The 27,756-nt window shown below is 42.4% G+C and overlaps 2 protein-coding genes across 3 annotated transcripts in view; both read right to left on the bottom strand.

Annotated features, from left to right (window-relative positions):
- tph2 (tryptophan hydroxylase 2 (tryptophan 5-monooxygenase)) overlaps nt 1–5,216 on the bottom strand; it is a 10,460-nt gene extending 5,244 nt beyond the window's left edge. Inside the window, exons 1-5 of the mRNA XM_056388320.1 lie at nt 4,785–5,216; nt 2,363–2,497; nt 2,006–2,189; nt 1,802–1,902; nt 405–472 (exon numbers count right to left, since the gene is read on the bottom strand). Coding sequence (XP_056244295.1) covers nt 405–472; nt 1,802–1,902; nt 2,006–2,189; nt 2,363–2,497; nt 4,785–5,159 — 863 coding nt within the window. The 5' untranslated portion in view covers nt 5,160–5,216. The remainder of the gene's footprint in view (nt 1–404; nt 473–1,801; nt 1,903–2,005; nt 2,190–2,362; nt 2,498–4,784) is intronic.
- Nucleotides 5,217–14,334: 9,118 nt separating this feature from the next.
- tbc1d15 (TBC1 domain family, member 15) lies at nt 14,335–27,028 on the bottom strand. Of its 2 annotated transcripts, none has more exons than XM_056387696.1 (17): nt 26,936–27,028; nt 25,035–25,136; nt 24,604–24,678; nt 23,537–23,678; nt 22,384–22,588; nt 21,021–21,123; nt 20,716–20,913; nt 20,230–20,358; nt 19,864–19,967; nt 18,735–18,829; nt 18,375–18,491; nt 18,138–18,238; nt 17,864–17,963; nt 16,874–16,971; nt 16,484–16,600; nt 15,561–15,647; nt 14,335–14,785 (listed from the first exon to the last, which is right to left on the bottom strand). In XM_056387696.1, the coding sequence occupies exons 1-17, from the start codon at nt 26,957–26,959 to the stop codon at nt 14,600–14,602; spliced, it is 1,983 nt and encodes a 660-aa protein (XP_056243671.1). In that variant the 5' UTR covers nt 26,960–27,028; the 3' UTR covers nt 14,335–14,599. The 2 variants fall into 2 exon arrangements, with proteins under 2 accessions (XP_056243671.1, XP_056243672.1); XM_056387697.1 differs by having other exon boundaries at nt 20,716–20,910; nt 26,936–27,027.
- Between the last annotated feature and the right edge of the window lie 728 nt (nt 27,029–27,756).

Raw genomic sequence — 27,756 nt, 5'->3', positions numbered from 1 at the left:
TCATTATTATTATTATTATTATTATCATTATCATTATTATCATTGTCATAATCATAATCATTATTATTATCATTATTATTATTATCATTATCATAATCATTATTATTATCATAATCATTATCATTATTATCGTTATCATTATTATCATCATCATTATCATAATCATTATCATTACTATAATAATGATTATGATTATGTTAATGATAATGATAAAACATCTCATTTATGGCTCAGTAAAAAGAAGACATGGAATACAAAATAAATGAGAATAAATATAATTACATAAATATATGAGATTAATCGCTGGTTAGTTTTGAGGGATTTGAGGTGGGATTAGAAGCAGGAAGAGAATCAGTTTTACTCCAGACAGAGATGAAGATCAGGAAACAGATGATGACACTTACAATTTATAATTCATGGCCACTTCCACAAAGTATTTCCTCCTCTGACGATAAACATTGTCTTTAAAGCCCTGAGAGGAGAGAAGAGGTGAGTCTTCACACGATGCATTTCTTTATTTACTTTTAGGGATTTAAACAATTAAACAACAAAACTGCATCGCAGCAACATCTGGTGACTGTTAACATCTGTAATTCATCGTCAGAGCTCTGAGCTCTGCCGCCCCCAGATTCATGGGTGTGCGTTGGCCTGGCAACGACACCATGGTGGACTCCACACCATCTTATACAAACACAGCGAAGTAAAAAGAGTTAGTTGTTTAGTTTGTTTAAAACGACAGTGACAGAAGAGAAGACTAAGACTAGGCTAACAAGGGAGCTAACATTACCTAGCGCAGCATTTCTATTTATGCATCCAGCCATATAAATCCACTGTATTTCAGCGCACTAGTAAACTGGCGTATTTAGGTCTTTGTGGCTTTAAAACCTTCTTCATGTCGAACGGATAAATAACATGATACAGAGCAAACAATGAGACAGCTAACTGCTGCTAAGCTAACATGCACAGAGAGGACGGGACAGTTTCCCATGTCAACATGTCTTGGTAAACTAGAAAGTAAACAGAACGTAAATGAGCAACTACAAACGAAGGTGACCAGATTTCTGAAATAAAAACCGACGACATTTCCAGTTCGATCATCAATAAATCAGTAAAATATCCAATGTTTTTTAAAATAAAAAGGGGGACAGCTGTGTATTTTGACCACGGTACCTGTTGTATGGTAATAAACTACTGTGAAGACCGACTGATAAAATGACATCTCCCTACCTTTGAAGCAGCCGTGAAGCTTTTTGAAGTATGTTTGTGTTTGTTAGTTTACTCCCTGGTTATAAACTCCTAACCAATGAGTGAGTCAGCTAACCTTTTCTCTGCCTGGTGAAAACAAAAAAGAGAAAAATCTGATTGGATAACTCTCTCTGACTTTAGCTTCACTCCTGAAGCTGCTAGCTAGCAGCTACCGCCCTCTGCTGGCCAAAACAAGCACAGCGCTAGACGTCTGTTTTTAATTACAAATATTTAAATGAACTGATTTCTGGGGACAGGCCACCAAAAACAAGGACTGTCCCTGGAACCACTGTGTCGCAAAACATGGCTTCTGTTGCCTAGCAACCTTGACAAAACAAAATCTTTTAGTTTTCAGTCTCTTTATTTTCAACAGCTGAGCTGCTGAACTGAAACACAGTACTGACACTTGACAGTTTGATCCTTAGACTCTGTCTGTGTTTGCTTTCAGAGCACAATGCATCTTGGGATATGTTGGACCATGAAGGATTCACCTGTTGGATCTGTCTGGTGGACAGGAGGTGAAGCGCAGCAGCTTTCAGGTTTAAATGAGACTTACAGGATGGTCGGCGTCCAGCTCCGACCCGTACATCAGGACTCTGTGAGAACACTGGTCCAGCTCGGAGATCTTCATGGGGAACCAGGGGACGTCGTCTCCATCTGACAAAACAACACACTGCGCTTTGTTTCCTGTTAAACATCCACCTGATCACAGCTCCTCCTCCAGAGTCCAGACCTGCGGGGGCTGTGCAGGTGTCCCTACCTGCCTCGGCGGACCACACGTGTGCAGGTGTGTTGAAGGAGATGATGTTGACGTGGTCTCTGAGGTGCTGCAGCAGCTCGTTGAACTCCTTCTTACTGCAGCTGCAGTCGGCGAAGATCTCCACCTCGTTAGAGACCCGCTTCGAGATCCTGGACTCGATGTGGTTCAGGTTCACTCGCTTCTCCTGAGGGGGGGGGCAGGAGGAGAGGAGAGGATCTGCATGTGGATCTGGATCAGGATCTGGACCTGAATGGGGATCTGGATGTGGATCTGGTTCTGAATGTGGATCTAGATCTGGATCTAAATGTGGATCTGAATGTGGATCAGGATCTGGTTCTGGATGTGGATCAGTCTCACCTGGAACAGCCTCAGGGCTTTGACCAAACAGCCGACCTCGTTCTTCAGAGAGAACACCACGGCCGTTTGCCCCGCCTCCTCGCCGCTCTCTTTGTCCGGCTTCTCGTTGATGGGACAGAAGGACGGACGGCGAGACTGGAGGAAGACAACAGAACCACAACAGACTGTAGACCGGATTATACACAGACCCACATCTGGTCCAGGTCTCAGGACCATGATCCAGGAAACACACCAGCACCTGTGTGGGTTTGATCAGCTGATCATGAGTCAGCAAAACTAATCCGGCCAAGACCCGGGCCACAGGCTTGTTTTCTTCTGGTCCAGAGTCCGCCGGGTCCCCCGGCCTACGGTGGCCCTGAAGCTCAGCACACTGCAGCTTCAGGAAACACCTGAGCTGCAGAGACTCAACACACAGGAAGTGTTTCCAGGGGACACTAAACAGTGACGGACCAGGCTGGGAGGCACTCACATGGATGTGTTATAGTAATCTTCAATTTCAATAGTCACAAAGCTTTGAACAGCAAGTGTCCCAGCCTGGTCCGTCACTGTTTAGTGTCCCCTGGAAACACTTCCTGTGTGTTGAGTCTCTGCAGCTCAGGTGTTTCCTGAAGCTGCAGTGTGCTGAGCTTCCGGGTCACCGCTAACGGCCCAAGTCTGGCCCGGACACGGCCTGATGGTCAGATGTTATCTCCACATCTGGACCCGTTCTGGCGCTCACACAGAAAACCTTCCAGCTGTGTGTCAATACAGCAGCTGGAATCTGCCCAGATGTGGAAGTATACGGACCAGAATCCACATGTTGAGGCAGATGTTTCATTTTCATGTTTGTCATTACATCATCAACAGACGGTGAAATTTAAATTTTAACTATTGTTTCAGGTTTAACAGGATTTTTTTTTACCATCTTTATCATCAGCAATATCGAGACGTGTAGAAACGTGGAACGCCAACTTACACCAACGTACACCTGGTGGACACCTCAGCCTCACTTCCTGTTTTAAAAGAAGCATTAATAAACTCTCAGGTGATCATCAGGGTTTTAGTTCGTTTGATTCATTTAAATCTGTTTCCATTCCATGTGTATGTTTCTCTCTTTCTCTCTTTCTCTCTTTCTGTTTGATGTCATTTTTATTAGTTTTCTCTCCTGCATAAAAACCATAAACATCGAATCTGTTTGATGTGTGTGAATAAATAACAGATATCATCAGTCAACAGCTGCTGTGTGTGTGTGTGTGTGTGTGTGTGTGTTTGTTTGTTTGTGCGTGTGCGTGTGTGCGTGTGTGTGTGTGCGTGTGCGTGTGTGTGCGTGTGCGTGCGTGTGCGTGCGTGTGTGTGCGTGCGCGTGCGCGTGCGTGTGCGTGTGTGTGTGTGTGTGTGTGTAGCTGATGATGGAGACTCACAGAAAAGATAAACTCACAATAATGTGACATGAAATAATAAAGATGTGACGAGAACCAGCTGCTGCTTTTCTCCCGGAGCCACAAACAACAACAACAACAACAACAACAACAACAACAACAACAACAACAACAAGCTCCACATGACACTGTCGTCCTCCATCAGCTGATCCCGATCCTGGTTCAACAGGGGGACGGTTCTGCTGGTTCAGGTTCTGCTGGTTCAGGTTCTGAGGTTCTGCTGGTTCAGGTTCTGCTGGTTCAGGTTCTGCTGGTTCAGGTGTTTGTGGTCTACAGAGATCTGGACTGAAAAGCTCTTTAATACTCAACACATTTATTTTCTGTGACTTTCTACAAATAAAAAAATCAATCAATCCGTGTTTCTCCCTCTTGATTTGAAATGAAACATGACGGTTTAAGATGAATCGTATTTTCTATTTAATCTTTAAAGGGATTTTTCCCTCGACTGCAGGAAGGAACATTTACATCCATTCATTGATTATTTCCCTGCTCGTCATCTGCAGCTGATCACAGTGAAAATATCAGTTTTCCATTTAGAATGAAAAACCATCTGATTCTGAACGAACTGATTATCAACAATTTGATCAATTTTAACAATTTATCAAACAAAATTAATATTTCAACCATTCGTTTAAATCATTATTCCATTTTATATTTTTATTTATTTTGTACAAAGTGCTTTTTCATTATTGATTCATGTTTTGATTAATTACCTGATTAATGGATCAGTTGTTTCATCACTGGATCTGGATCTCAGATAAAATGATTTATTATTATTATGGATATAAAGTCAGATAAAGTGTTTCAGCTGCGACTCTCCACTGTCTCTGTTTCCAGCAGGAACCAGGAGCCGGTCTGTTCTACTGGGACCTGACTCATCGACTGACTGTAGAACCACAGGCTCAGGAAAACCTCCAGGAACCAGAACCACCAGAGATCAGCTGCTGAGATCAGAGAGGAGGAGGAGGAGGAGGAGGAGGAGGAAGAGGAGGACTTCTTCTTACCATCTGCCCCCCGGTGTGGCGTTGCTGCTGGTGGTCGAACATGGCCGAGTCCAGCGACAGCCCCCTCCTGGCCCAGTACTTGCTGGAGAACATCATCATGGCGGGCTGCATCCTGGGAACTGGCTCCAGGTCCTTCATCACATGGGACGAGGCCATGGGGAACCAGTGGGTGTACGAGTACCAGGGCTCCAGCCTGCTGAGTCTGCTGCGCTGCTCCTCACACTGACGCTCACAGACGGTCTGTCGGCCCGGCGCCGGCCCGCCCCTGCTTATATATTGACACAGGAGGGGAGGGGGAGGGGAGGCGATGATGATGTTTGTATGAAGCAGAGGGAGATAAAGCTCCGCCCTCAGGAAACAACATGAGAGACACATCAGGAGGAGGTTTGATGGAGCTCGAGTCTGAGCTGGACCTTTCTGATCCAGATCTGATCCTGATTCAGATTCAGATTCAGATTCAGATCCAGTTTGATCCTGATCCTGATCCTGATCCTGATCTGATCCTGACTCAGATTCAGATTCAGATTCAGATTCAGATTCAGATTCAGATTCAGATCCTGATCCATATTCTGAACCCGATTCTGATCCTGATGCAGATCCTGATCCAGTTTCTGATTCTGATACTGATCCAGTTTTGATCCTGATCCTGATTCAGATTCAGATCCTGATCCATATTCTGAACCTGATTCTGATCCTGATCCAGATCCAGATCCAGATCCAGATCCAGATCAAGAACCTTTGATAAAACATGGTGGTCCTGCAGTTCTCTTTTCTTTGTAGATTTCTTTCTGCAAACACAGAACACAAAGTTTAAAGCTCCATCCAGTTTAAAGGTTTTCTGGAACTTTGTGATGTCACAACAAAGCAGTCACCAAGCCCCGCCCACCTGGACCCACCATCCAAACCTTGCGGGATTTGGTTTCTCTGAGTGTTTTACCAGAAATCTTCTATATTTTTATTGGATCACTCAGAAAACAGTCAGCCAATCAGAAGAGAGGCTCAGAGCCTCCTCTCTTCTGATTGGCTCACAGACCTGTTGTTACTAGAGCTGCAGAGAGAAGCCTGAGGGAGGAGATGTGAAACTACACTGAGATGGTTTTTATATCTTCTGATGGATCAACACTTCAAATAAAACACAGAAGAAGTAAATATGTTTGTTGTGACATCACAAAGTTCCAGAAGTCCTGACGGCTGGTTTTAAGGCTCAGTTTCTGAATACAGGCTGTGTGCATTTCTCTGTGGACTGAGGCTTTGATACTTTCACAGTATTAATATAGAAGCTAGAGCTGATCTATAATCTATAATCACACTACACATGGACACAGACCTGTATACCAGTTCCCAACCTATGGTCTGGGGCCTTCTGGTGGGCCGACAAAAAGAAATTATGTTTTTAAATATCTTACATCTAAATGATCTTTACCAGCTTTAAATTGTTTTAAAATCCTGTCTTTTTCTTTTGTTCTCGTATTAAGGCCCACCACTGTGAGAAGTATCATAAGCCAATCATCTTTCAAGTCTTTGGCTGGACCAAGTCCTGGACTTGTACTGTTGCGGGTCTGTTGTGGGCCGCCAACATTTAGCAGATTTGGTCCTGAGTCAGAACATGTTGGGAACACTGATCTATGAATCCTCTTAGTTTTTCTATGGATCTCTCTGTGTGGACAGGTTCGACCTCACCCTGTGACGTGCTGTGAGATAATGTATATTATGATTTGGCGCTATGCAAATAAAGTTGAATTGAATGGTTTGTTGTCAGGTGTGACTGCAGCAGGTAAACAGGCTGAGCAGTCACGTGGCGGCTCTCCTCCTCGCTTCACTGATCCGGCTGTGAGCAGGTGGAGCAGAGTGAATGACAGTCGTGCCTCCTTCCACACAAAGCAGCTCCTCTTCAATAAAAGCCTGTGATGGCTACGTGATAAGCAGCGGCCGGAGGCGGCGGCTATCAGCCGTCTGCTCACACAATTTCCTGCAGCACAGGAAATGAAAGAGCGGAGAGGCGGCGGCGGCTCCGGCTGCTTTGTTCTGACTCTGAAGCAGCTTTATGAGCAGATCTCAGGTGATACCTCCCTACGTCTCCTCCGCCTGCAACGCCAAACGACTCCCATCAAAGGAGCGGGGGGGGGGGCTGACGTCCATCAGCTCAGGTGACATTTGGAGGCGAACATCACGAGCAGGGAACAGGAGCCGGGTCTTCAGTGGATCAGCAGCCGTGACATTTCTGCAGAAAGTCATGAATGAGAATCAAATGAAATCAGTTTTCAGATGTTGATGAAAATATTGAGACTGACGTCATCACGGTCTGCTGCTGCTGGCCGGGGACAGACGCCATGTTTGTACTGCCACACGACCACACAGGTCGTCTGTCCTGACCCCGGGTAACAGCAGGTGTACTGCACCTTCATCACCATGGTAACAATAACAAACACACGGTTAAGGTCGTGGACCGGGTTTAGGCGCCAAAACTACCGGATCAGGTCGAGGAAAAGATGGTTAAAATGTGCATTTCTGTATGTTTTCTATATCTATCGATCTTTCTTTGGACACATGAAGATACATGTTTACAGCAGGAAGAAGCCAGAGTAAAATCTGTAGATGTACAGACATTAAAAATGAAGAATATATAATGAATCTTTATATAACATTTATAGTTAAGTTAATTACAACAACATACATATAATAATTCTTACATCTGTTTACCTGCTGACTGTCTCTTCTTCTTCTCTGCTCCTGTATCAGTGACGTGAAACCAGCTGCAGGAACTCCTTACCTGTAGTGACGTCACTCAGACCCAGGACCGGCTGTTCATTAGTTTTACTTCCTGTTACTGTTGTACACCTGTCACAGAGAACAGGTGTGTGGCAGCGTTTGTGTGTGTTTTTTTATGTTAATTATCTTATTATTATCCTTAGCCTTTGTACATGCATTAGAAATATTAATATTTTAGGTTTTATCCTCAAACTAAAATAAAGTTTAATTAGATGATGATCAGCTGTGACACCACAGACTGTTTCTGTGCACTGTAAAAAAACAACAACTAATTTTACAGAAAATAACTAAGTTTTCTAACAGTAATTTCCTGTTTTTTTAAATTGTTAACAAAAGTCTGTAAAATGACAGAAATGATCTGTGAATTACCAGCCAAACTTCTATTTGAAGCATTATGCCAATAATAATCAATTACATTTATTTCCTATTTTTGTAAAATAAAAATACTGTATTATTTCTACAGTATGTTTTCTTCTTTCTTAAATTACAAACAAATCTATATAAAATGACAGTAATTATCTGTAATTAAAATGTAGCTTGTTATTATAAATGTTTATGTCCATATTAACAATTTAAAGACTTTCTCTGTAATTTCAGGGTGAATCTTATTATTTTTACATTCATGTGACTTCTACATTCTACTGTGTGTCCACAGCACGACAGCAGACATCACTGAAGCTGTAATAAACATCACAATACAATATTCTGAAGATACAGAAACACAACACTCTTATGAACAAGTTCATTTGTTGGTCTGAGACACTGAGCAAGAGAGAGAGAGAGAAGCCAGAGCTAGCTGCTAAGCTAAAGTAACAATCAGTTCTAAACAGTGAAAGTCGCTATAAGCAGCAGAGAGCTGTGGGTGCTGCAGCAGAACTGCTCAGTTTAAATGTACAGCAGGTAGTTAGTCACTGTAATGAAGAAAACAACAACATTAACTGTGTTCAGATAGAGCAGCAATAAACTCTACCGGTAACAGAAACTCCAGAGACCGGCGAGGAGACGCTGCAGTGACGTCAGCACGTAAACGGTCCCTCACTGCTGGTGATGAAAGGTGATGTACTCTGAGTAAACGTGTTACTGCGGCACGTTTTTAAAAGGGGAAGAGGAGGGTAAAACATCTTATATGGGGATGATAATAATAATATATGATAAAAGTATTAAACAACATCTTTAGGCTGCCAGGGAGCCAGTATCAGTTCCCAGGTTTATACAGAGGTGTTTGTTATTCAGCCTCTTTGTTGATATAAATGAGTTGGACAAAATAATATAAAATAATAGGAACTTAAAGCCATGGCGAGTGTCTTTATGTAGCAGTAGTTTTGTGTTGGCATCGGTTCAGAATATTTCTGTCTCTTTGATTATTAATAATCAGAATCAGCCCTGAAAAATCTGTTGATCCCTGTTGCTGTTAGTCAATTTAGGCTGATTCTGTCCCTGATTAATTAATGTGTTCTTCAGTTAATACCAAGCAATACACCATGAATGAATGAATCCAAGTGTATGTCAAGTTCTCTGAGCTTCTATACAGTAACATAATATATACAGTTCATCATACTGTTTGCCTTTTTTAAAAATCCTAATAAGTAACATACGGCTCTGATTATAGGTGCTATCTTCATCTCTAATGTGCTGTTCCTTAACTAGTTATGAAGTAAGTACAATAAAGTTAATAATGATAACAAACAATGATAATAAAGTAAACATGACCTACTCTGTCTCTTTCCAGTCTGCTGAGATCAAGAACTGCCGGGTGAGATGCAGTGATGCATTGTGGGGTTTTTAGTATCAACAACCTCAGGCCTTCCTTCAGCCTTGCAGGTAGCACTCTTCCAAACACACATATTTAACCTGATATAAACTGATTGATTTCCTCACTGGTGTTAAATATCTCTGGTTTGATCTGAAGTGAATGTGAACATTGATGTGTGGAGGGTCGATGACGTCACTGTACTACAACCCTCCCCAAGAAGTAAGGTGTGCAGTTACTGATCACAACAGCATGGAAGTTATTAGTAAGAAACATGTCAAATATTCAAAGTTACAGCTCTGAGATATAACTGGATATTTGTTGGTGTGTCTGTATTTAACACGACCAAGGACCCACAGCAGCACATCACCTGTGAGATCATGATGATGCTGAAGAAGCAGGAGTGACAGTAGATCACCAGGTGATGGGGAACAGAATGAAGTGTTTCTGGTTTAAAAGCACCGTCCTCCAGCATTTAAGAAATGAAGGTCTTTAGTTTGGTTTTAAAGAACACATTGATGGAGCGAGTCTAAGATCAGCAGGTAAACTGTTTCAGGTGCACAGATGCTGAAAGCATCTCACTACACTTTGAAAATGCTCCCGGCACATGGAGATTTCCAGCGTGTGATCTGCTGGGATTGTGAACTAACAGCATGTGTGAGATGTTCTGTGAAGCCGGACCAGCAGCTGCTTTGTGACCAACAGGAGGATTGTTTCAATTGTATCCTGAACACAACAAGTGGCCAGGGAAAGTTTCAGAGAAGAGAGTCATGTGGTCAGAGTCATGGCTGGACCACAGCAGCACTGACTGACCGACCGACTGACTGACTGACTGACTGAGTGACTGACTGACTGAGTGACTGACTGAGTGACTGACTGAGTGACTGACTGACTGAGTGACTGACTGAGTGACTGACTGAGTGACTGACTGATAGAGTTGAGTTTTACTCTTAAACCTTTGGACAGCTGAAGAACAATTTGTGAATAATTGGTTGATATTGTAAATTTACATCTGAATATATTAAATAAAAGTGTTATAAAGTCAATAGTGGTGCGTATGTTATTTGTAATTAAGTTTCCAACCCCACTTTAGTTGAAAGACGACATACAGAGAATTAACAGTTTAATTTGCATTTCTTCAGTTTATTATATTTTATGAGAAATGTAAGAAAATTGATCTGAATCAGTAAATATTGTATTTAGATTTTGCTTCTACAGGTTTTAACATTATTTTACACTTAAAGGTTCAATGTTGACACAAATACTGTTGAAGTTTGAGATGATTTTAATGTTTTACACAGTATTTTTTACTTTGTCTTCAAAACAAAAGGTTTACTTTACAATATTAAGCTTGTGTTAATATTTCATTGATTGACACTTAATTTTATTATTAGGAAAAAGTTTCTCTGCAGAAACTTTAGTGGCTTCACTTTATTGAAGGAGTTTGATCAGAATAAATTAGGAGAAATCTGTAAAATAATAGTTTTTCGGATATTAGGATATTTTACTTTAATTTCACGGTTTTTGTTGTTGACAGTCATTTGATGTTTTTTTTACAATTTTGTTTTTGGTGTGCTTCAGTCTTGTTCATGTTATTAAAGCTGAATTTACTGATTTTTAAAACTAAACATAAAGTTTATCAGCTTATAAAGTTGATCTGAGTTTCTGAATCAGATTGTGTCAAGTATCGGATGAACACTAATATTAGCTAGTTTCTAACTTTAGCCGTAAGTTACAGTTAGCTAACTAATATTAGCTAGTTTCTAACTTTAGCCGTAAGTTACAGTTTAGCTAACTAATGTTAGCTAGTTGCTAATGTTTGCTTTAAGTTACAGTTAGCTAACTAATGTTAGCTAGTTGCTAATGTTTGCTTTAAGTTACAGTTAGCTAACTAATGTTAGCTGATAGCATTTCCAGTGTTAGCCTTTCATCTCATTACCAATTGAACAATATTAAAATCTATGTGTGCTGAAGGCCATGTGGTTATTTAAGCAGTGGTGAAATGTAATTAAGTTCATTTACGTAAGTATTGCACTTTAGTTAAATTTTGAGGTACTTGTACTTTGAGTATTTCCATTTAATGCTGTACTTCCACTCCAACATTTCAGAGGTATATATTGTACTTTCTACTCCACTACATTTATTGGACAGTTTTAGTTAAACAAGCGAGCTACTGTAAAGACTGTAAGGTCACTGAAGCACTGTGCCGGATGACCTCTCGCCCTCTTTGTCATTGTATAATTCACACTGTGAACATGATCATCACAGTGTAAGTGTCAGTAATCACCTCTGGGTTCCTCAGGGTCTGCAGTCAGACCCAGACCAGCCTGGAAGTTCAGGTGAAGAAGACACAGATCCAGAGTCTGTGACACCTGTCAGGCCAAAGTAAAGGACGACAACAAACTTAATCAGACAGAAACACCATCAGCTCACTGAACATGTCTGATTTCAACAAGGCAAAGCTGCTAAAACTAGAGCCACACTGCTGACCTCACCTGTGCATGACAGCTACCTGCTGAACCGATCAAACACGAGCGCACACCGCCACTGCTGCGACTCAGATAACACTCATTATCACAAACTGTCGCACGGCCGACAGAACAGGGAGACACACAACCAAGGTGTATTCAGTGACATCACCACTGTAGGTTCATGAAGAAGAAGTGTGTGATGTCATACAGCAACACAAACTGGTGACAGGTGAAGAGCGAGAGAGACAGAGAGAGAGAGAGAGACAGAGAGAGAGAGAGACAGAGAGACAGAGAGAGAGAGAGACAGGTCCCTGTGTTTTATTTTGAATCATCAGAAGAAATAAAAACCATCTCAGTGTAGTTTTACATCTCCTCTCTCAGGCTTCTCTCTGGAGCTCTAGTAACATCAGGTCTGTGAGCCAATCAGAAGAGAGGAGGCTCTGAGCCTCTCTTCTGATTGGCTGACTGTTTTCTGAGTGATCCAATAAAAATAAAGCAGATTTCAGGTAAAAACACTCAGAGAAACCAAATCCTGCAAGGTTTGGATGGTGGGTCCAGGTGGGCGGGGCTTGGTGACTGCTTTGTTGTGACATCACAAAGTTCCAGAAGTCCTGACGGCTGGTTTTAAGGCTCAGTTTCTGAATACAGGCTGTGTGCATTTCTCTGTGGACTGAGGCTTTGATACTTTCACAGTATTAATATAGAAGCTAGAGCTGATCTATAATCTATAATCACACTACACATGGACACAGACCTTTACACTGGAGGAGACCTTTCTTTAGTTTGAACTATTTTAAAGGTACTTGACCATAAAAGGTAATAAAAAACTCTGATATCCTGAAATCATTTTATTGCCCAAAGAGTTCGATCGATTACATGAAAAGAGTCGAAATCACAAATTTGAAACCTGCAGCAGAAACATGGCAAACGATCCATCACGATCCACAACATGAACTGAAACCAGTCTGTCATTAAAGCTGCAAATATCATCAGTTTCAACCCAAATCACTCCACATCCAGTTTCATACTGAGGTTAAAGGCTCCAGGAAACTGTCACGTTCATGTTGTTCTAAAGAAGGTGACGTCGTCTCAGCAGGTCTGATTCAGAAAGGTGCCCGTGTTCGTTTTAAAGGGAAACTGACACATTTCAGGAAACACACTGATTTTTGTTTCTTACTGGGAATCACGAGAAGATCCACGTTCAAGTTAAAATCCTCCATGTCGCTGTTCACTGTTTACCTAGGTGTTTAAACCACCAAGGTAACCACAGGTGTTGCCAAGACAACCAGGGCATATACTCTGTGATACACTGGGATGTTTTATCCACCTGATTTTATGCTCATTATGATTTTTCACATTAAAAGCCTGAGAGGAAACATTGGAAATAAAACAACAGTGAATGTGAATCAGTGTAAAAAGTGTTTGTGGTTGTGAAACCTTTTATTTAATCTGTTGTTCTCATCACACTGAGGATTAAACCCTGTAAATCTTCTCATTTAACTCCCGCCAAGAAACCAAATTATTTCCCAAAATGCCGCAGGATTCCTTTAAGGAAGTATTTGACCCGCTTCAGGTCGTCAGCATCACTGTAATATAAAAAACACAAATCAACATGTTCATCACACGTCAGGGGAAACGTCTTTTCCTCCTTCCACTGGGCACAATAAATCTTTTATTCCACTTCACATGGAACCACCAGTTTTCATATTAGAGGATTAATACTGAGAGGAGGTTACTACAGGTCGATCCGTGACACAGCAGGTGACAACATGTCCGTCTTATTCAAACTAAAGCAGCTGAACTGTGAGAGAAAAACACGCAGCCGATAAAACGACATGTTGCACCTGATGTGGAGTTTGTCTCAACACGACTCTGCTCCTCTAAAGCTCCATTCAGACTGGACAGGTGTGTGTGTGTGTGTGTGTGTGTGTGTGTGTGTGTGTGTGCGTGCGTGCGTGCGTGGGGTTTAACATGCTCTGCTCGGTCACACTGTTTTCCCGTCAGTTAAACTTCGTCCTTGGATTCAAAGTTTTTTCCTTCTGCTGTTTTGTTATCAGCTCAGAGTGAAACTGAAAATGTTTCTGTTGATCTGATGGAAACTAGACTGTGATCGGCTGTGATCAGCTGTGATCAGCTGTGATCAGCAGTGATCGGCTGTGATCGGCTGTGATCAGCTGTGATCGGCCTTGATCAGCTGTGATCGGCTGTGATCAGCTGTGATCAGCAGTGATCAGCCTTGATCAGCTGTGATCAGCAGTGATCAGCTGTGATCGGCTGTGATCAGCTGTGATCAGCTGTGAAACTGAAGGAAACTTAAAAACTGGAGATTCTCTATGAAGTTCTGCAGACTCTGTTTCTCTGGAGCTTTATTCTGGAGGGACATCAGAGATGATGACATCCTCAGGAAGTGATGTCACACTGAAGCAGTCAACATCAGGTCTGAGGGTTCAGGTCTGCCTCAGTCAGGACTCTGAGGAGGTTGGCAGGGCTCCTGTCAGTTCATCAGGGTTAAGATGGTCCAGAACCTGAGGAGCACAGTGACGACTCCACCCCCCCTCCCACCCCCCCGTGCTGTTCATCCTGTCTGAATGGGGCTTTAGAAACAATCAGGAGAAGGAATGACTATTTGAGTGAAAGAGACAATAAGGTACAAGAAATTACAAAAATAAGATTCTGAATAATCTTAAATCCTTTTTACATTCTCTTCTTCTTCTTCTCCTCTTTTCTCTGGGGGCGTGTTGGGGGGGCAGGACGACGCGGTGACGCTCTGCTGTCGCCGCCGTCCCGCTGACACTGAGTCAGTCTCTGGTTGGTTCTGCTGTTCACTATGATATGAAGGCAACTTTGCAGCTGTTGTGAGAGCCGGTTTCTCTCAAGTGTCCGTGGCCGTTGGAGCAGGCGTCCTGTCGCTGAGCCGGTCTGGGAGCCGGACGAGATCCAGGATCTGTCGGGTCAGAGCCGGACGCCTCTGTGTGAAAGCCCAAAATGTTGCTCACGGATTCAGGCAAGTCCTGAGGAAGACAAACAACAACAGTCACTAAATAGGGTCAGTAAGAGGAGGACTGCCATCTGGACCCGGACTCAGAACTATAACCTACAGGGGGGGCAGAGAGAGAGAGAGAGAGAGAGAGAGAGAGAGAGAGAGAGAGAGAGGGGAAGGACAGAGAGGGAGAGAGAGAGGGAGAGAGAGACAGAGACAGAGAGAGAGAGGGGAAGGACAGAGAGAGAGAGAGAGACAGAGAGAGAGAGAGACAGAGAGAGAGACAGACAGACAGAGAGGGAGACAGAGACAGACAGAGAGAGAAGAGAGAGAGACAGAGAGAGAGACAGACAGAGAGAGAGAGAGACAGAGACAGACAGAGAGAGAAGAGAGAGACAGAGAGAGAGACAGACAGAGAGAGAGAGAGAGACAGAGACAGACAGAGAGAGAAAGAGAGAGACAGAGAGAGAGACAGACAGAGACAGAGAGAGACAGAGAGAGAGACAGACAGAGAGAGAGAGGGAGACAGAGACAGACAGAGAGAGAAAGAGAGAGACAGAGAGAGAGACAGACAGAGAGAGAGAGAGACAGAGAGAGAGACAGAGAGAGAGAGAGAGACAGAGAGAGAGACAGACAGAGAGACAGAGAGAGAGACAGAGAGAGAGACAGAGAGAGAGAGAGACAGAGAGAGAGAGACAGAGAGAGAGGGGAAGGAGAGAGACCCATAGAGAAATAGTGAATGTTTCTGGGTTATTGATTAATAATATAATAATTAATAATGTTTCCTGGATCTGGATGTCTCGTACCTTACAGCTCCTGATCTGCAGACTGATGCCCTCAGCTTTCTGAAGAATCTCCTCGATGTCCAGCTTCATGGAGAGTTCGTTTATGTGCTGAGACACAAAGACACAAAGAAAACGTCAGTTCCACTTTCTGCTGCTGAGTCACATGACCTTCATCTGTTTATCAGATTTATTTTTCCATCATAACACAAACAAATGTAGAGGAGCGTCCCGCAGATCACTGCGGTCACACAGATTCACAGAGCGTCGCAGGGGCAGGAAATAACAATTCAACATAAAGACCTCGGTCAAATAGTATTTAAAAACAATAAAAACTCATTTGAATATAAAAAATAAAAATATTGAAAAACATAAAAGACTATCAACAAACAAATGCACAGGATTAAAAAGATGTTATGTAGATAAACTCAGACAGTTTAGGCTAACATGCTAACATGCTAACATTCCCACCAGGTCAGCTGGTCAGAGAGTTCATCTATTTTTTTTTATAAAAGATTTCAAACGGTTCAATCAAATCAAATAAAGAAATAAAGTGAAAAACCAGATGAAAAGTTTGACATGATTTTCTCTTTGTATTTACTGTCGTTATTTTCATGATAAACATGTTAAAGGATCAATATTCAGCTGATTAATGTTTGTGTCTCACTGTATCTCACCTCCTCTTGTGAACTGATGACAGCAGGTGTGTGCTGCCCCCTGCTGGACAACAACCACAGGTAACACGCCTCCTCACTGTGTTACTGTGATGTCGTTTGATTTTAATGTGACATGGAAAATTCATGTCACAATAAAAGACAAAATATTTTAAACCTCCTGAAGCTACTTTTCATTTCCTGGACTAAAAGTCTTTTTCAGGAGCTGAGGTTTAAATCAGAGCCGAAGTCTGAAGGAGAACTAAAACAGATTCAGGAGGAGAACCAGTTCACCTTCAGGATTTCATTGAAGCCGTAGTTCTCCTCCATGATCTTCTGTTTCTCTGAGTCCAGGATGGCGCAGCAGACCAGCAGGTGGAAGTTCTGACAGGGCAGGCCGGTCCACATCACCTGAGGAGGACAGGTACACAACAGGTGGAGTCACCCAGGTAACCACCGGTCATCAAGCTGAGGATGAAGGACGAAGCTGAGACTAAACTCAAACGTGACATGAGATAAACTGAAGCTGAGATCAAACACTGAGGAGGGACAGAAGGAGGAAAGTGTCTTTTGCTTCAGTTAGATTCAGTCAGAGTCTCAACACTGTGATGGAACCAACAGATGCAGATCTGTTATGATTCAGTTGTTTAGTAATGTACAGTTGACCCTCGACCCAGAACTCACCTCCCAGAGCCGGAGAACGTCCTGGAAACTGAGCTCCCTCTTGAATCTGATCAACAACCAGCGGAAACAGAAATACAGGTAACCTGAGTCCTGAGACTCTGAAAGACAAACACACACACACACACACACACACACACACACACACACACACACACACACACACACACACACTAATCAGTGACTTGTTATTAAAGGACATTTTGTTACAGGGTTAAAATGTTTTGCTCTGAAAACTTCTCATTTTAATTGAACGACATGTGAGTGAGGAAACAGCCTCATCATTAAAGCTCCTCCAGTGTAAAGGTGTGTGTCCATGTGTAGTGTGATTATAGATTATAGATCAGCTCTAGCTTCTATATTAATACTGTGAAAGTATCAAAGCCTCAGTCCACAGAGAAATGCACACAGCCTGTATTCAGAAACTGAGCCTTAAAACCAGCCGTCAGGACTTCTGGAACTTTGTGATGTCACAACAAAGCAGTCACCAAGCCCCGCCCACCTGGACCCACCATCCAAACCTTGCAGGATTTGCTTTCTCTGAGTGTTTTTACCTGAAATCTGCAATATTTTTTATTGGATCACTCAGAAAACAGTCAGCCAATCAGAAGAGAGGCTCAGAGTCTCCTCTCTTCTGATTGGCTCACAGACCTGTTGTTACTAGAGCTGCAGAGAGAAGCCTGAGAGAGGAGATGTAAAACTACACTGAGATGGTTTTTATATCTTCTGATGGATCAACACTTCAAATAAAACCCAGAAGAAGAAGAAACATGGAGCTTTAAATGTAAAATTAACCAAGAGTGATAAATATAAACAAAAGTAAATGAATCTGAATGAACACTGATATCTTGTGAAAACATCATGATATATGATGAATCATAAAGAGAGATGATGTGAAGTTGACAGGCTGATGAAAGGAGCAGTTGAACGTCAGAGAAGAGGCTCTCTCTCTTCTCTCACGTCAGGTTTATTGATGTAAAGACAGTTTCGTACCGAGGTAGTTCCAGAAGGCCAAGTCCAGCAGCCTCAGCAGAGTACTGAGCTGGATCAGCTGAGTCTTCATGCCCTGCATCTGCTCCTCAAAGTTCTGGTGCTGAAACACAGAAATAAAATACATGGAGAACATCTCTCACCGTGAATATAAATCCACAGGAAACCCCTCCTTCATGCTCTGACGTCCGGAGGCTGCCGAGTGCCAGTTCAGCCTTCAATCAAACATCTGCACAAATTAACACAATAAAGTGATAAAATAATCTGCTTCACTCACCATCTGGTCCATGAAGGAGACAAAACACCAGAAAGCGTCCACCTCGTTCTCCATCACGTAGAGGATCGGTGAGAGCAGGTCGCTCATCCCCTGAACGTAACCTGACCACAGAGATGATCAGGAAGCAGCTCGTTAATAATCATTTAAATACATTAATTACCACTTTAATATTGTTCCCAGGCTGAGTGTGAAAGTGGAACATGCTAAGTGTGCTAACAGAGGAACGGCATGTCTCACCCAGGTCGAAGTCGTACATGCAGTAGGTCATCAGGATGTCGTGGAGGAGAACCAGGCCGGGGTTGTCGATCCCCTCGTAGAACCTGTTTGTTCTGTCTGTTCTGTTCACGTCCTTCTCTAAAAACAGACAGAACCGACAGGTCAAAGGTCACAGCAGCAGCTAAGAGGAGAACGACGGCGGCGCCAGTTTGTTCCTCTCGTGTTTTAACAGAGCAAAAACAATTCAAGTAAAAACTGAGGCTCCGATAAGATCTGCTGTTCTTTCTGTTCGTCAGTTTACACTCAACACTCTGGTGCTAAAGAAAAGGTTCCTGTTCTCACTGTTTTCATGAACAAAATATAAATGAGATAAAGTCTGACCGATCAAACTCCTGTAGTCTCTGAGTCTGGAGTTCCTCCTCTCCTGCTCCTCACTCACTGATTTCCACTGCAGCTTCATCCTGAAGTATTCATCACTGTCACACAGGAGGAGAAAACATCATCATCATCATCATCATCATCATCACCACACACTCTCAGAACATTACCACACCTCACTACCATGATAAACATAAGATATTCCTCTTTGGGGATCAATAAAGGTTCATCTTGTCTAATCTGTCACCTCCTTTAGGTCCATGATGAAAACTGACTTGTATCAGAGCTTTTCTTGGTTTTACTTTCCCACTTTCTCTTTCTCTTGAGGTTCCTCTTTACAAATGATTTTATTGTTTCATCTGTTTTCCTTCTTCTTTTCTCTCTCTCTTCTCTTCTGCTTGATTCTATTGCTGCTATTCGATCCTATTTCACTGCTGCCTTGGTAACAGATTTTGAAAAGTACTCGATAAAGATTATTTTATTATTTCCTGATGAATCTAAAGCTGCAAATAAATCATTTTGATTTTTGATTAATCTGCTGATCGTTTTCCCGATCGAACGGTTTATTCTGTGACATGTCAGATATTGAAGGAAAATGATCCGTTCAGTTAAAGAAACTTAATCTGATCTAGAAAGTGAAGGAAACCAAGAAGCTGGAACAAGTGAAGCTTTGATATTTTCTTGTTTTGCATTAATACGACGCCTCTCTGGAAAATGATTTATGTTTTTAATAACGTTTAATTAACTGATGTTGCACTTCCTGGTTAGATCTGGTGTCTATCTTTTTATTGGAATATTGAATTGAATGTTTTAATTCACAGCTGACTCGTCTGTTACTTCATTGACCTGCAGGTCACTGCAGAACCAGAAACTACACATGAAGAAGCAGCCGGTGCAGTTTATGTTCTGCATCAATCAATTATCAAAATAGTTGCTAATTTCCTGTCAATCAAACAAACTTCCCAGACGACTGTGACATCTTCAAACAAATTAATTATTCTAAATTAAAGTCATTAATCTGAGAAGCTGGAGCTGTAAACAGAAAGTATTTGGTGTTTTGACTTGATAAATAAAAGTATTCATCAGATGCAGATGTTTAAACAGATGTGAAATGACAGCGAAGAGCTCGTACGTCTTGTTTCTCTGCAGAGCTTTCCTCTCCTCCAGCGTACTGTCCCATGGAAAATACCCCAGCAGAAACTTCCAGGCCTCTTTCCTCACAGCGTGACAGAGTCCCTGCAGAGTCACAGAGATGAGGTCACATGATGATGTCAGCATGTTGTGTCACACAGAGCGTTCACTACACCGTGTTTAGGTCAGATTCATTTATTAGTCTGAGTTTTAATGGACAACCTGCTGATCTTTGCTGCTGCAGGGAGAAAGGAGGAAAGAGAGTGACTGATAATCTCTCTCTCTCTGTTGAGTTTATCAATGAAAAGAGTCCGTCTGTTCCAACACAAATAAACATGAGACAAGAGGGATAATAAAAGCCACATGCCCCTTTGAAGATGACTTGTTTGAGGTGACGGATCTTGATCATCCTCCCCTCTGGATCCTGGTATTTGGTCCAGTCCTCTGCAGACAGAGGCTCCCTCCTCGTCACCTGAGGCCTCGCCCCCAGGTCGATCTGACGGGACAAAGTTTCCCTGTTACTGCTTCATAACGCTAACACCGCTAACTCTGCTAACTCTGCTAACACAGCTAACTCCACTAACACTGCTTCATAACTAACACCGCTAACTCTGCTAACTCTGCTAACACAGCTATCTCTGCTAACACAGCTAACTCCAATAACACAGCTTCACAATGCTAACTCTGCTAACAGTGCTAACAGACAAGGACACAGAGCCAACGAGGTTCAAAACTGTGTTGGTCTGAAACAATGTCATTTCATCACAACTTTTCTTCTCGACTGGTGAGTAAACAGCTGTTACTCGGTGTCAGTTTGGATGTGTGGTCGGTGCGACTGTGACCCTGCTCTCACCCTGGTGATGACCTCGAAGCCCGGCTCCTCCTGCTGGTTGATCTCCAGTCCCGGGATGACTTCACCCAGCAGGTCGGCCACCTCCTCTGGGGGGCGCTGGTGCTGCTCCTCCGTCCCCCGGAAAGCATCAAATATGTAGTTGGTGACTTTGGAGAAGCTGCCCAGCGTGGTCACATATGGGTCTTTTCTGAACTTCTGCTGGAGACAGAAAGAAAGAGAAAGTTTTACCCGTCTAAAGTTTTTATTATCAAAAGAAACGGAAACTAGACGGATGGTTTTTGTCTTCGAAGACTTCAGTTTCTCACATGAACGAGGCCGAAGTTGTTGTCGTCCAGAAGGTTCTCGAAGGACTGGGACAGAGCTTTGTTCGGTGTGCTGACCAACAGACATGTTTCATCATCTGGAGCCCTGCAAACACAAAACACACAGACACACCTCAGAATATTTACAGGTAAACACCAGGAGCCGGGTCATGTGGCCTTCACACATCATTTCATACAGACAGTTTATACACTGAGATGCTTCAAACAGTCGATGTTCAGGAGGCGGATCTACTGTCAACTACAACTGTTTCAATATATATAAAAATTAAAAAATAAAATTCAGCATTTAAAAGAAGGTAGGAACAATCGTCCTTTTCCCTGATCTCATCGTGAGTGACGTCTTACAGAAGACGACGTCACTCTGAAAATACCGGGCACTTAATCCAGACGAGTTCATTAAGAACGAGCTTGATAAGAACTTTAATAACAGTTATCTACAGCGAGATAGACGAGCGCGCTGCCAAGATCCAACACAGCGTTTGCTTCAGACGTGTCCCGACTGTGGCTCAGCTCCAACATCGCACTCACTCTGTTGTATGGAAATCATGTGAATTAGCATTTAAATGACACATGAGAAGAGCAGCAGGAAATCTGCTAGAGACAGAAACATTACTGTTCTAATACGTACAAAACAATATGTACAAAACAATACGTACAAAACAATACGTACAAAACAATACGTACAAAACAATACGTACAAAACAATACGTACAAAACAATATATACAAAACAATACGTACAAAACAATACGTACAAAACAATACGTACAAAACAATACGTACAAAACAATACGTACAAAACAATACGTACAAAACAATATGTACAAAACAATACGTACAAAACAATATATACAAAACAATACGTACAACACATACATTACTTTTACTGTGAGGGAAAGTAAAAGGATGTTAACATTGTTCACAGGAGGAAATCAGTGAAGAGCAGAGAGGTCTGCCCCTGTTGTTGTTGTTTGTTGTTGTTGTTGTGCGTTGTTGTTGTTGTGTGTGTTGTTGTTGTGTGTGTGTCGTCGACGTTGTGTTGTGGTTGTGTTGTGGTTGTCGTGTGTGTTGTTGTTGTGTGTGTGTGTTGTTGTTGTTGTTGTCGTGTGTGTTGTCGTGGTTGTGTTGTTCTTGTTGTTGTCGTGTGTTGTCGTGGTTGTGTTGTGGTTGTCGTGTGTGTTGTTGTGTGTGTGTGTGTTGTTGTTGTTGTGGTTGTTGTGTGTTGTTGTTGTGTGTGTGTTGTATTGTGGTTGTGTGTGTGTTGTTGCTGTTGTTGTGTAATTGTTGTGTGTGTTGTTGTTGTTGTGTGTGTGTGTTGTTGTTGTTGTGTTGATGCAGGTACTTACTCGCTAAGCAGAGCGAATCTCCTCAGGCTGTCCAGGAACTCTCTGCTGCCTCCCTGATGGAAGTGCAGAGCAGAGAGGGGGGAGGAGTCCTTCAGTTTAAAGAGCAGGAAGCTCCACCCTTCCTCCTTCACTGTGATGGACCTGAGGTCACTGACACTGAAGGTGAACGCCCACCTGCTCCTCTCGTGGCTGTGGTTCAGAGAGCCTGACAGACCAGGGAACAGGAAACAGGAATCAATATTTATTTGATACTTACCACTGATCTGAGATCAGCACCTTGTTCTGTCTGTCAGAAACCACACACATTCTGAGCCCATCGGTGTCAGGACAGTTGGACCGTAGTGGATCAGTATCAGCTAAAATAAAACTCCGATCCCGTCCCTCCTGAGTCTTTGACTCATCAGTGCCTGTGACTCTGGTGTTGATGAAAACACTGACTCCCTGATCTCTGACTGTCAGGATCAGAGCTGAGAGTAAAAACCTTCAGGCAGCAGCTTCTCCTCTGACGTCGGCAGCTCAGATCAGCTGATTTATGTTCATTCAGAACAAAATGAAACCGTTTTCAGTTTGAGTCTGAACTCATCCACAGATGATTTATGAGGAAAGAAGCTTCACTCTGTTTTTCTGTAGCTCAACATCCCCTCTTCTCTAATAAACCATCAGCTGATCTCAGGTCAGTTTCAGGAGTCACATTCTCCAGTTAAACTTTGATTCATCTCAGATCAATAGTTTCAACTTCAGGATCTGGATCAAGTGGCTGCTGAAGAATAAAACTGAAAGACTCAGTGTCTGCAGTTGTTGTTTAATATACAGTTGGTAAATTTAAGTTTCAGACTCTGTGTCTCCAGATTATCAATATTTAAAGATTTGATGAACCTTGATGTGAATAAAAACCTGGTGTAAATCGTGTCAATACTTTGGTATTTTCCAGTTAAACATGTGACACAGAAACACTTTCATTTCCTCCAACATCCAAAACAGATTTCTAACACTTTCACTGTGAAGATCTTTACACCAGAACATCCAAGTATTTAAATGAGGAAACAGAGGAAATAAAGTGAATTAGTGCTGATAGTGTATTGACCTCAGGGTGGGCTGGAGCCATTTCTTTAGCGGATCATGCCGTTAAATATTTAAAGCAAAGTGAACTCACCCTCTCCATTTGTGCAGGGTCTCCTCTTGAAGGACACGGCGTTGACCATGTCCCACTCGGTCTCATAGCTCTGCTGAGTCTCTAACAGCTGGTGAGACCTGTCCCCTGGACACTGAGCCCACTCCATGACTGAACTGGAGTCCTGACGAAGCACAGAGTGAACAGCTGTTCAGACCTGGTATTAGCACGTGTCTCAGGTGATCTGATGGACAGCTCTATCTACAGGTGTGACCTCAGAGTCACTTTTTAATGTTGTGTATTAGCTGGATTGTCTTCAGCTCCTCTGCTTGTTGTGTATAAACGTGTCACAGCATCACCTGATATTATTTATCACACTGGACAGACACAGCTGAGAGGTGAGAGGGACAGGTGTATTTAGGGGCTCTGACTGTCTTAAACAGTCAGACTTCAGATAAACGTCTAAATTCATCCAGTGAAACAAAGCAGTTTAGTTCTATCTATCGTAAGGCGGACTGTGCTGCAATGAATTCTGGGTAAATTAAGAGTTTTTAATAAAAAGATTTAAAAATTACACATCCAATCACTGAGCTCTGTTTACCTCAGCAGAACATGTTTGTCTTTAGGAAGAATTCAACAGTTAAAGAAAATTTTACTTTGAAAATTCAGTGAAGAGTGAAACAATAAAAATCAAAATCTGATTTGGTCTAAAAACTGTTTCTCTTCTCTCTCCATAACAACGTTAGAAAACCACAAATTATGATCCATGTTTTCCTGTTTGTTGTTGTTGAGTGCTGCTGGTCAGCGCAGGTTTCACTGATTGTTACCATGGTAACATTGGTCTTAGACCCGAGTTAGTCTGGGGGTGTGTCTGATGTTTGTGTCTGTCAGCAGATGGCGCTGCAGCTGTGACACAGAACACGGAGGAGATGAACATGTAGTGAGAGGAAGTTAAACAGAAGCATCAGAGACCTGGAGCTGGTTCACTCTGACGAACTCAGGTGAGTCACTGCAGGTGTGTGATCTGTAAACAAGTGCTGACTCATGAGAACAGACTGACTGACGGTGTTTCAGTGACACAGCAACACACACAGCACACCCAGACAAACCTTTCCAGCACACAGCATGTTGGAGGGGTCGACAGTGTCCTCCAAAGGTCTGTACTCCACAAAGATCTCCCCATCCTGACGGTGTGGACAGAGACGTAGTCAACAAGTTACTTCATACACAGGAACTACATGATGCCAGTGAACTGTTTTACCAAGAAACTACTTATGACAAGTCAATAACACCCACACTGAGCTGAAACATTCATTCAATTAACAGAAAATTAACAGTGAATGATTTTGATAATTAGACGTAAAAATTCTCAGGTTCCAGCTTCTCAAATTCCAATTTTTATTTCCTGTTTCTATCACAAGGTTTTGAGCTGTTGTTTGAATAAAATGACAAACAAATGAACCAATAATGAAATGAGTTGTTAGCTGCATTAATGAACACAACGAGGTGACAGAACATCTAGTACCAACAGGACTCTGACCTTGTCAACAATCCGAAGTGACCCTGAGACGAGTAGATCCTGCTCGATGCCGTCCTCATCGCTGCTGCTGTGAATGAAGACGCCTTCGTGTTCAAATACAACCTGTGTGACAGACGTTACATGAAGCTCAGTCACAGAACTAAACATCTGATTCTGTGGAAGATCAATCCTCTGTAACGTTTGTAAAATTCAGATTTAGATTTCTCCATCCTCAGACTCTTCAAATAACTGAACTTTTACCTTTGGAGAGACTAACTTTGGAAAAACATCACCACTGTATTTTTTAGGACCTATGGTTCCCACTATTTTTTCTAGAAATGACCAATAATAAACCTGGACAGTTTCTGGTACTGAACCACTGTGGATATACAGTCTGTTCATAAATTAAGGACATATGATGTTGCTGTTAGCTACAACTCAATCACTGTTGTTGTTGTTGGGTTTCTTTACTGAGGTCTTCTTCAGTGTGTATATGTGTGTATATGTATCTCTATATGGGTATGTATGTATGTGTACATATATATATATATATATATATATATATAAAATTTTTGTGTGTGTTTCGTTTTGTATGCCGGGATGGAGGGAAGAGATGAGGAGTATGAAGATGTTCAGTGTACTCTTGTGCTTTGGGTCCATCTGTTGGTGATAGCTGATTATTGTGAAATAAAAAGAGATGGAATAAAATATACATATCTGGATCATATGACAGTTTATCAATACACAGTCCAATGTGCCAAAGTAGGGGAGCGTTCCTCTGGAGCCTCAGTGTTCATGTTAAATAATGACCTGTCACCGGGCCCTGCAGTCATTAATCCACTGAGCTTCTGCAGCTGGACCCAGTACCCAGAATGCAATGGTGCTGACTCAACAGGAGGCCAAACTTCTGCACATGCCACTTTACTGTTGAACTTTTTTCTATTTTAATAAGTGAATGAACTTCATCTCCTCAGGTTTAACAGAGGCTGATCCACTGGCTTGATTAGCCGTTTCGTCTGAATACCATGACCATCAGTGTGTAACTGGCTCCACCAGTCTCACCAGCAGTCACCAGTTAGCAACTGACTGGTCTGACAAACCATGATAAAGTCTGTCAACAGCCAAAACAGGTTGTACTGTCTGCTGCAACATGAACTGCGTTTACTTAGCAGGTACACACAAATAACGCATGAATCTGCTCACTGCTACTTTTGTATTAAAATATAAACTAACTGAAAGAGACAACAATATGGACAAATAGAGCTGGTAATTAAGTTTTTTATTGTGTTTCACTTTGTACAAATTTAGCACAGACTGTTCTAGTTTGGAGGAAACAGCAGTGTAAACAACCGAGAGGAGCAGACTTGGGTGAGGTCCATGTGTTTATCTCACGGCACAGACCCGAGTCTGGAACCTGCTGACGGACCCGCGCACGGTGGTGACGGCGGTGACTTGCAAAAAGCGTTGCGCGGACGTTTCTGTCGCTTCTGTCCAGTCACTGCTGGAGAAACTCGGTGTGACGGTTCAAAAGTTTACCGTCGCCTCGGCGGCCCGCTCTGCCGACAACCGTCAGCTCGCTCCGGTAACATCATGCTAATGTTGACGTTAGCCGTTAGCACCTCAGCGGCAGCCAAGGGGGGCAGACCGTGCGTTCAAACACAAAGTATGCAGATGTTTCTGACGGCGGTAGCAGCTGGCGGCGGACAGTGGCCCCTCCGTGTCCTCACCCTGTCGCTGTAGCCTCGGTTAGCATAGCGGCTAACAACGGCGGGCTCACTGACCTGCGGTGTAGGTGTGTGTGGTGTGAACACGGAGCTGTGACCGGTAAACGCTGAGCCGGAGCCGGTAACCGTGCCGGTTGGACGCAGACAACGAATAAAACAGACAGAGAGTGTGTCAGACTTGGTTAAAGCGGTTCTTACCTTCTGAACAGTCTCCTCCGCCATGTCGTCTGCCCTGTCTCCTGATGACGTCAGCAGCTCACGTGCCTGTCAACGTCCAAAACAAAACGGACAAGTCAGCTTCCGGTGTTCCAGTTAAACTGGTGGCCATGTTCTCTGGTGATCTTTGCTTACGTTTTAGCCGCAGTCGCAGATTCGTCATATCCACAAAAATTCTGCTTTTCAAAACTTACACTAAAAATTACAGAACGATAGAAATACATTGTAATTCTTGGCGTAAAATGGAAAGGAGAGAAAAGGAAAAAAATGTACTTTAGTATTTAGTTACTCTGCACGACTTTCCGCTATAAAATAAAGGAATTTAAAAGAAAAATCTCTGCTTTTTGACAGTAACACAGAACATACAGTGACAAATCCCTCACCAGTCAAGCAGCATAGTGTTCCCAACAGTTTGATTACATCTCAGACTGGTTCTTTGTTTTGAAACATGCTGCTGTTGGTTCCCAGAGATTCAGAAACAAACCAGCTCTCCTGTTCTGGGACACTAACTTGTCATTTTCTCTATGATGTACGTGCTTTATTTTATCAGGAAGTCACATTGAGATCAAGCTGTCATTTACAAGTGACCTGTGACCCAAAAAATAAATAAATATTAATAGTAGAAATACAAATTGTCAGCAATTTAAATATACATTCAGCTATGTAGTCATACAAACAAGTGGACGTGTTTATATGTTAGTATAAGTAACTGTCTGCATTTTTTTTATTGACAATCTTTATAACAGTCAAAAAGGCACAAATCACACTGAGGAAAAATGCAGAAACAATAGAAACAACTGAGC

This window comes from Seriola aureovittata, chromosome 10 (genome assembly GCF_021018895.1).
Source record: "Seriola aureovittata isolate HTS-2021-v1 ecotype China chromosome 10, ASM2101889v1, whole genome shotgun sequence".
Taxonomy (NCBI): domain Eukaryota; kingdom Metazoa; phylum Chordata; class Actinopteri; order Carangiformes; family Carangidae; genus Seriola; species Seriola aureovittata.
This window is presented reverse-complemented; position numbering and strand designations above follow the sequence as displayed.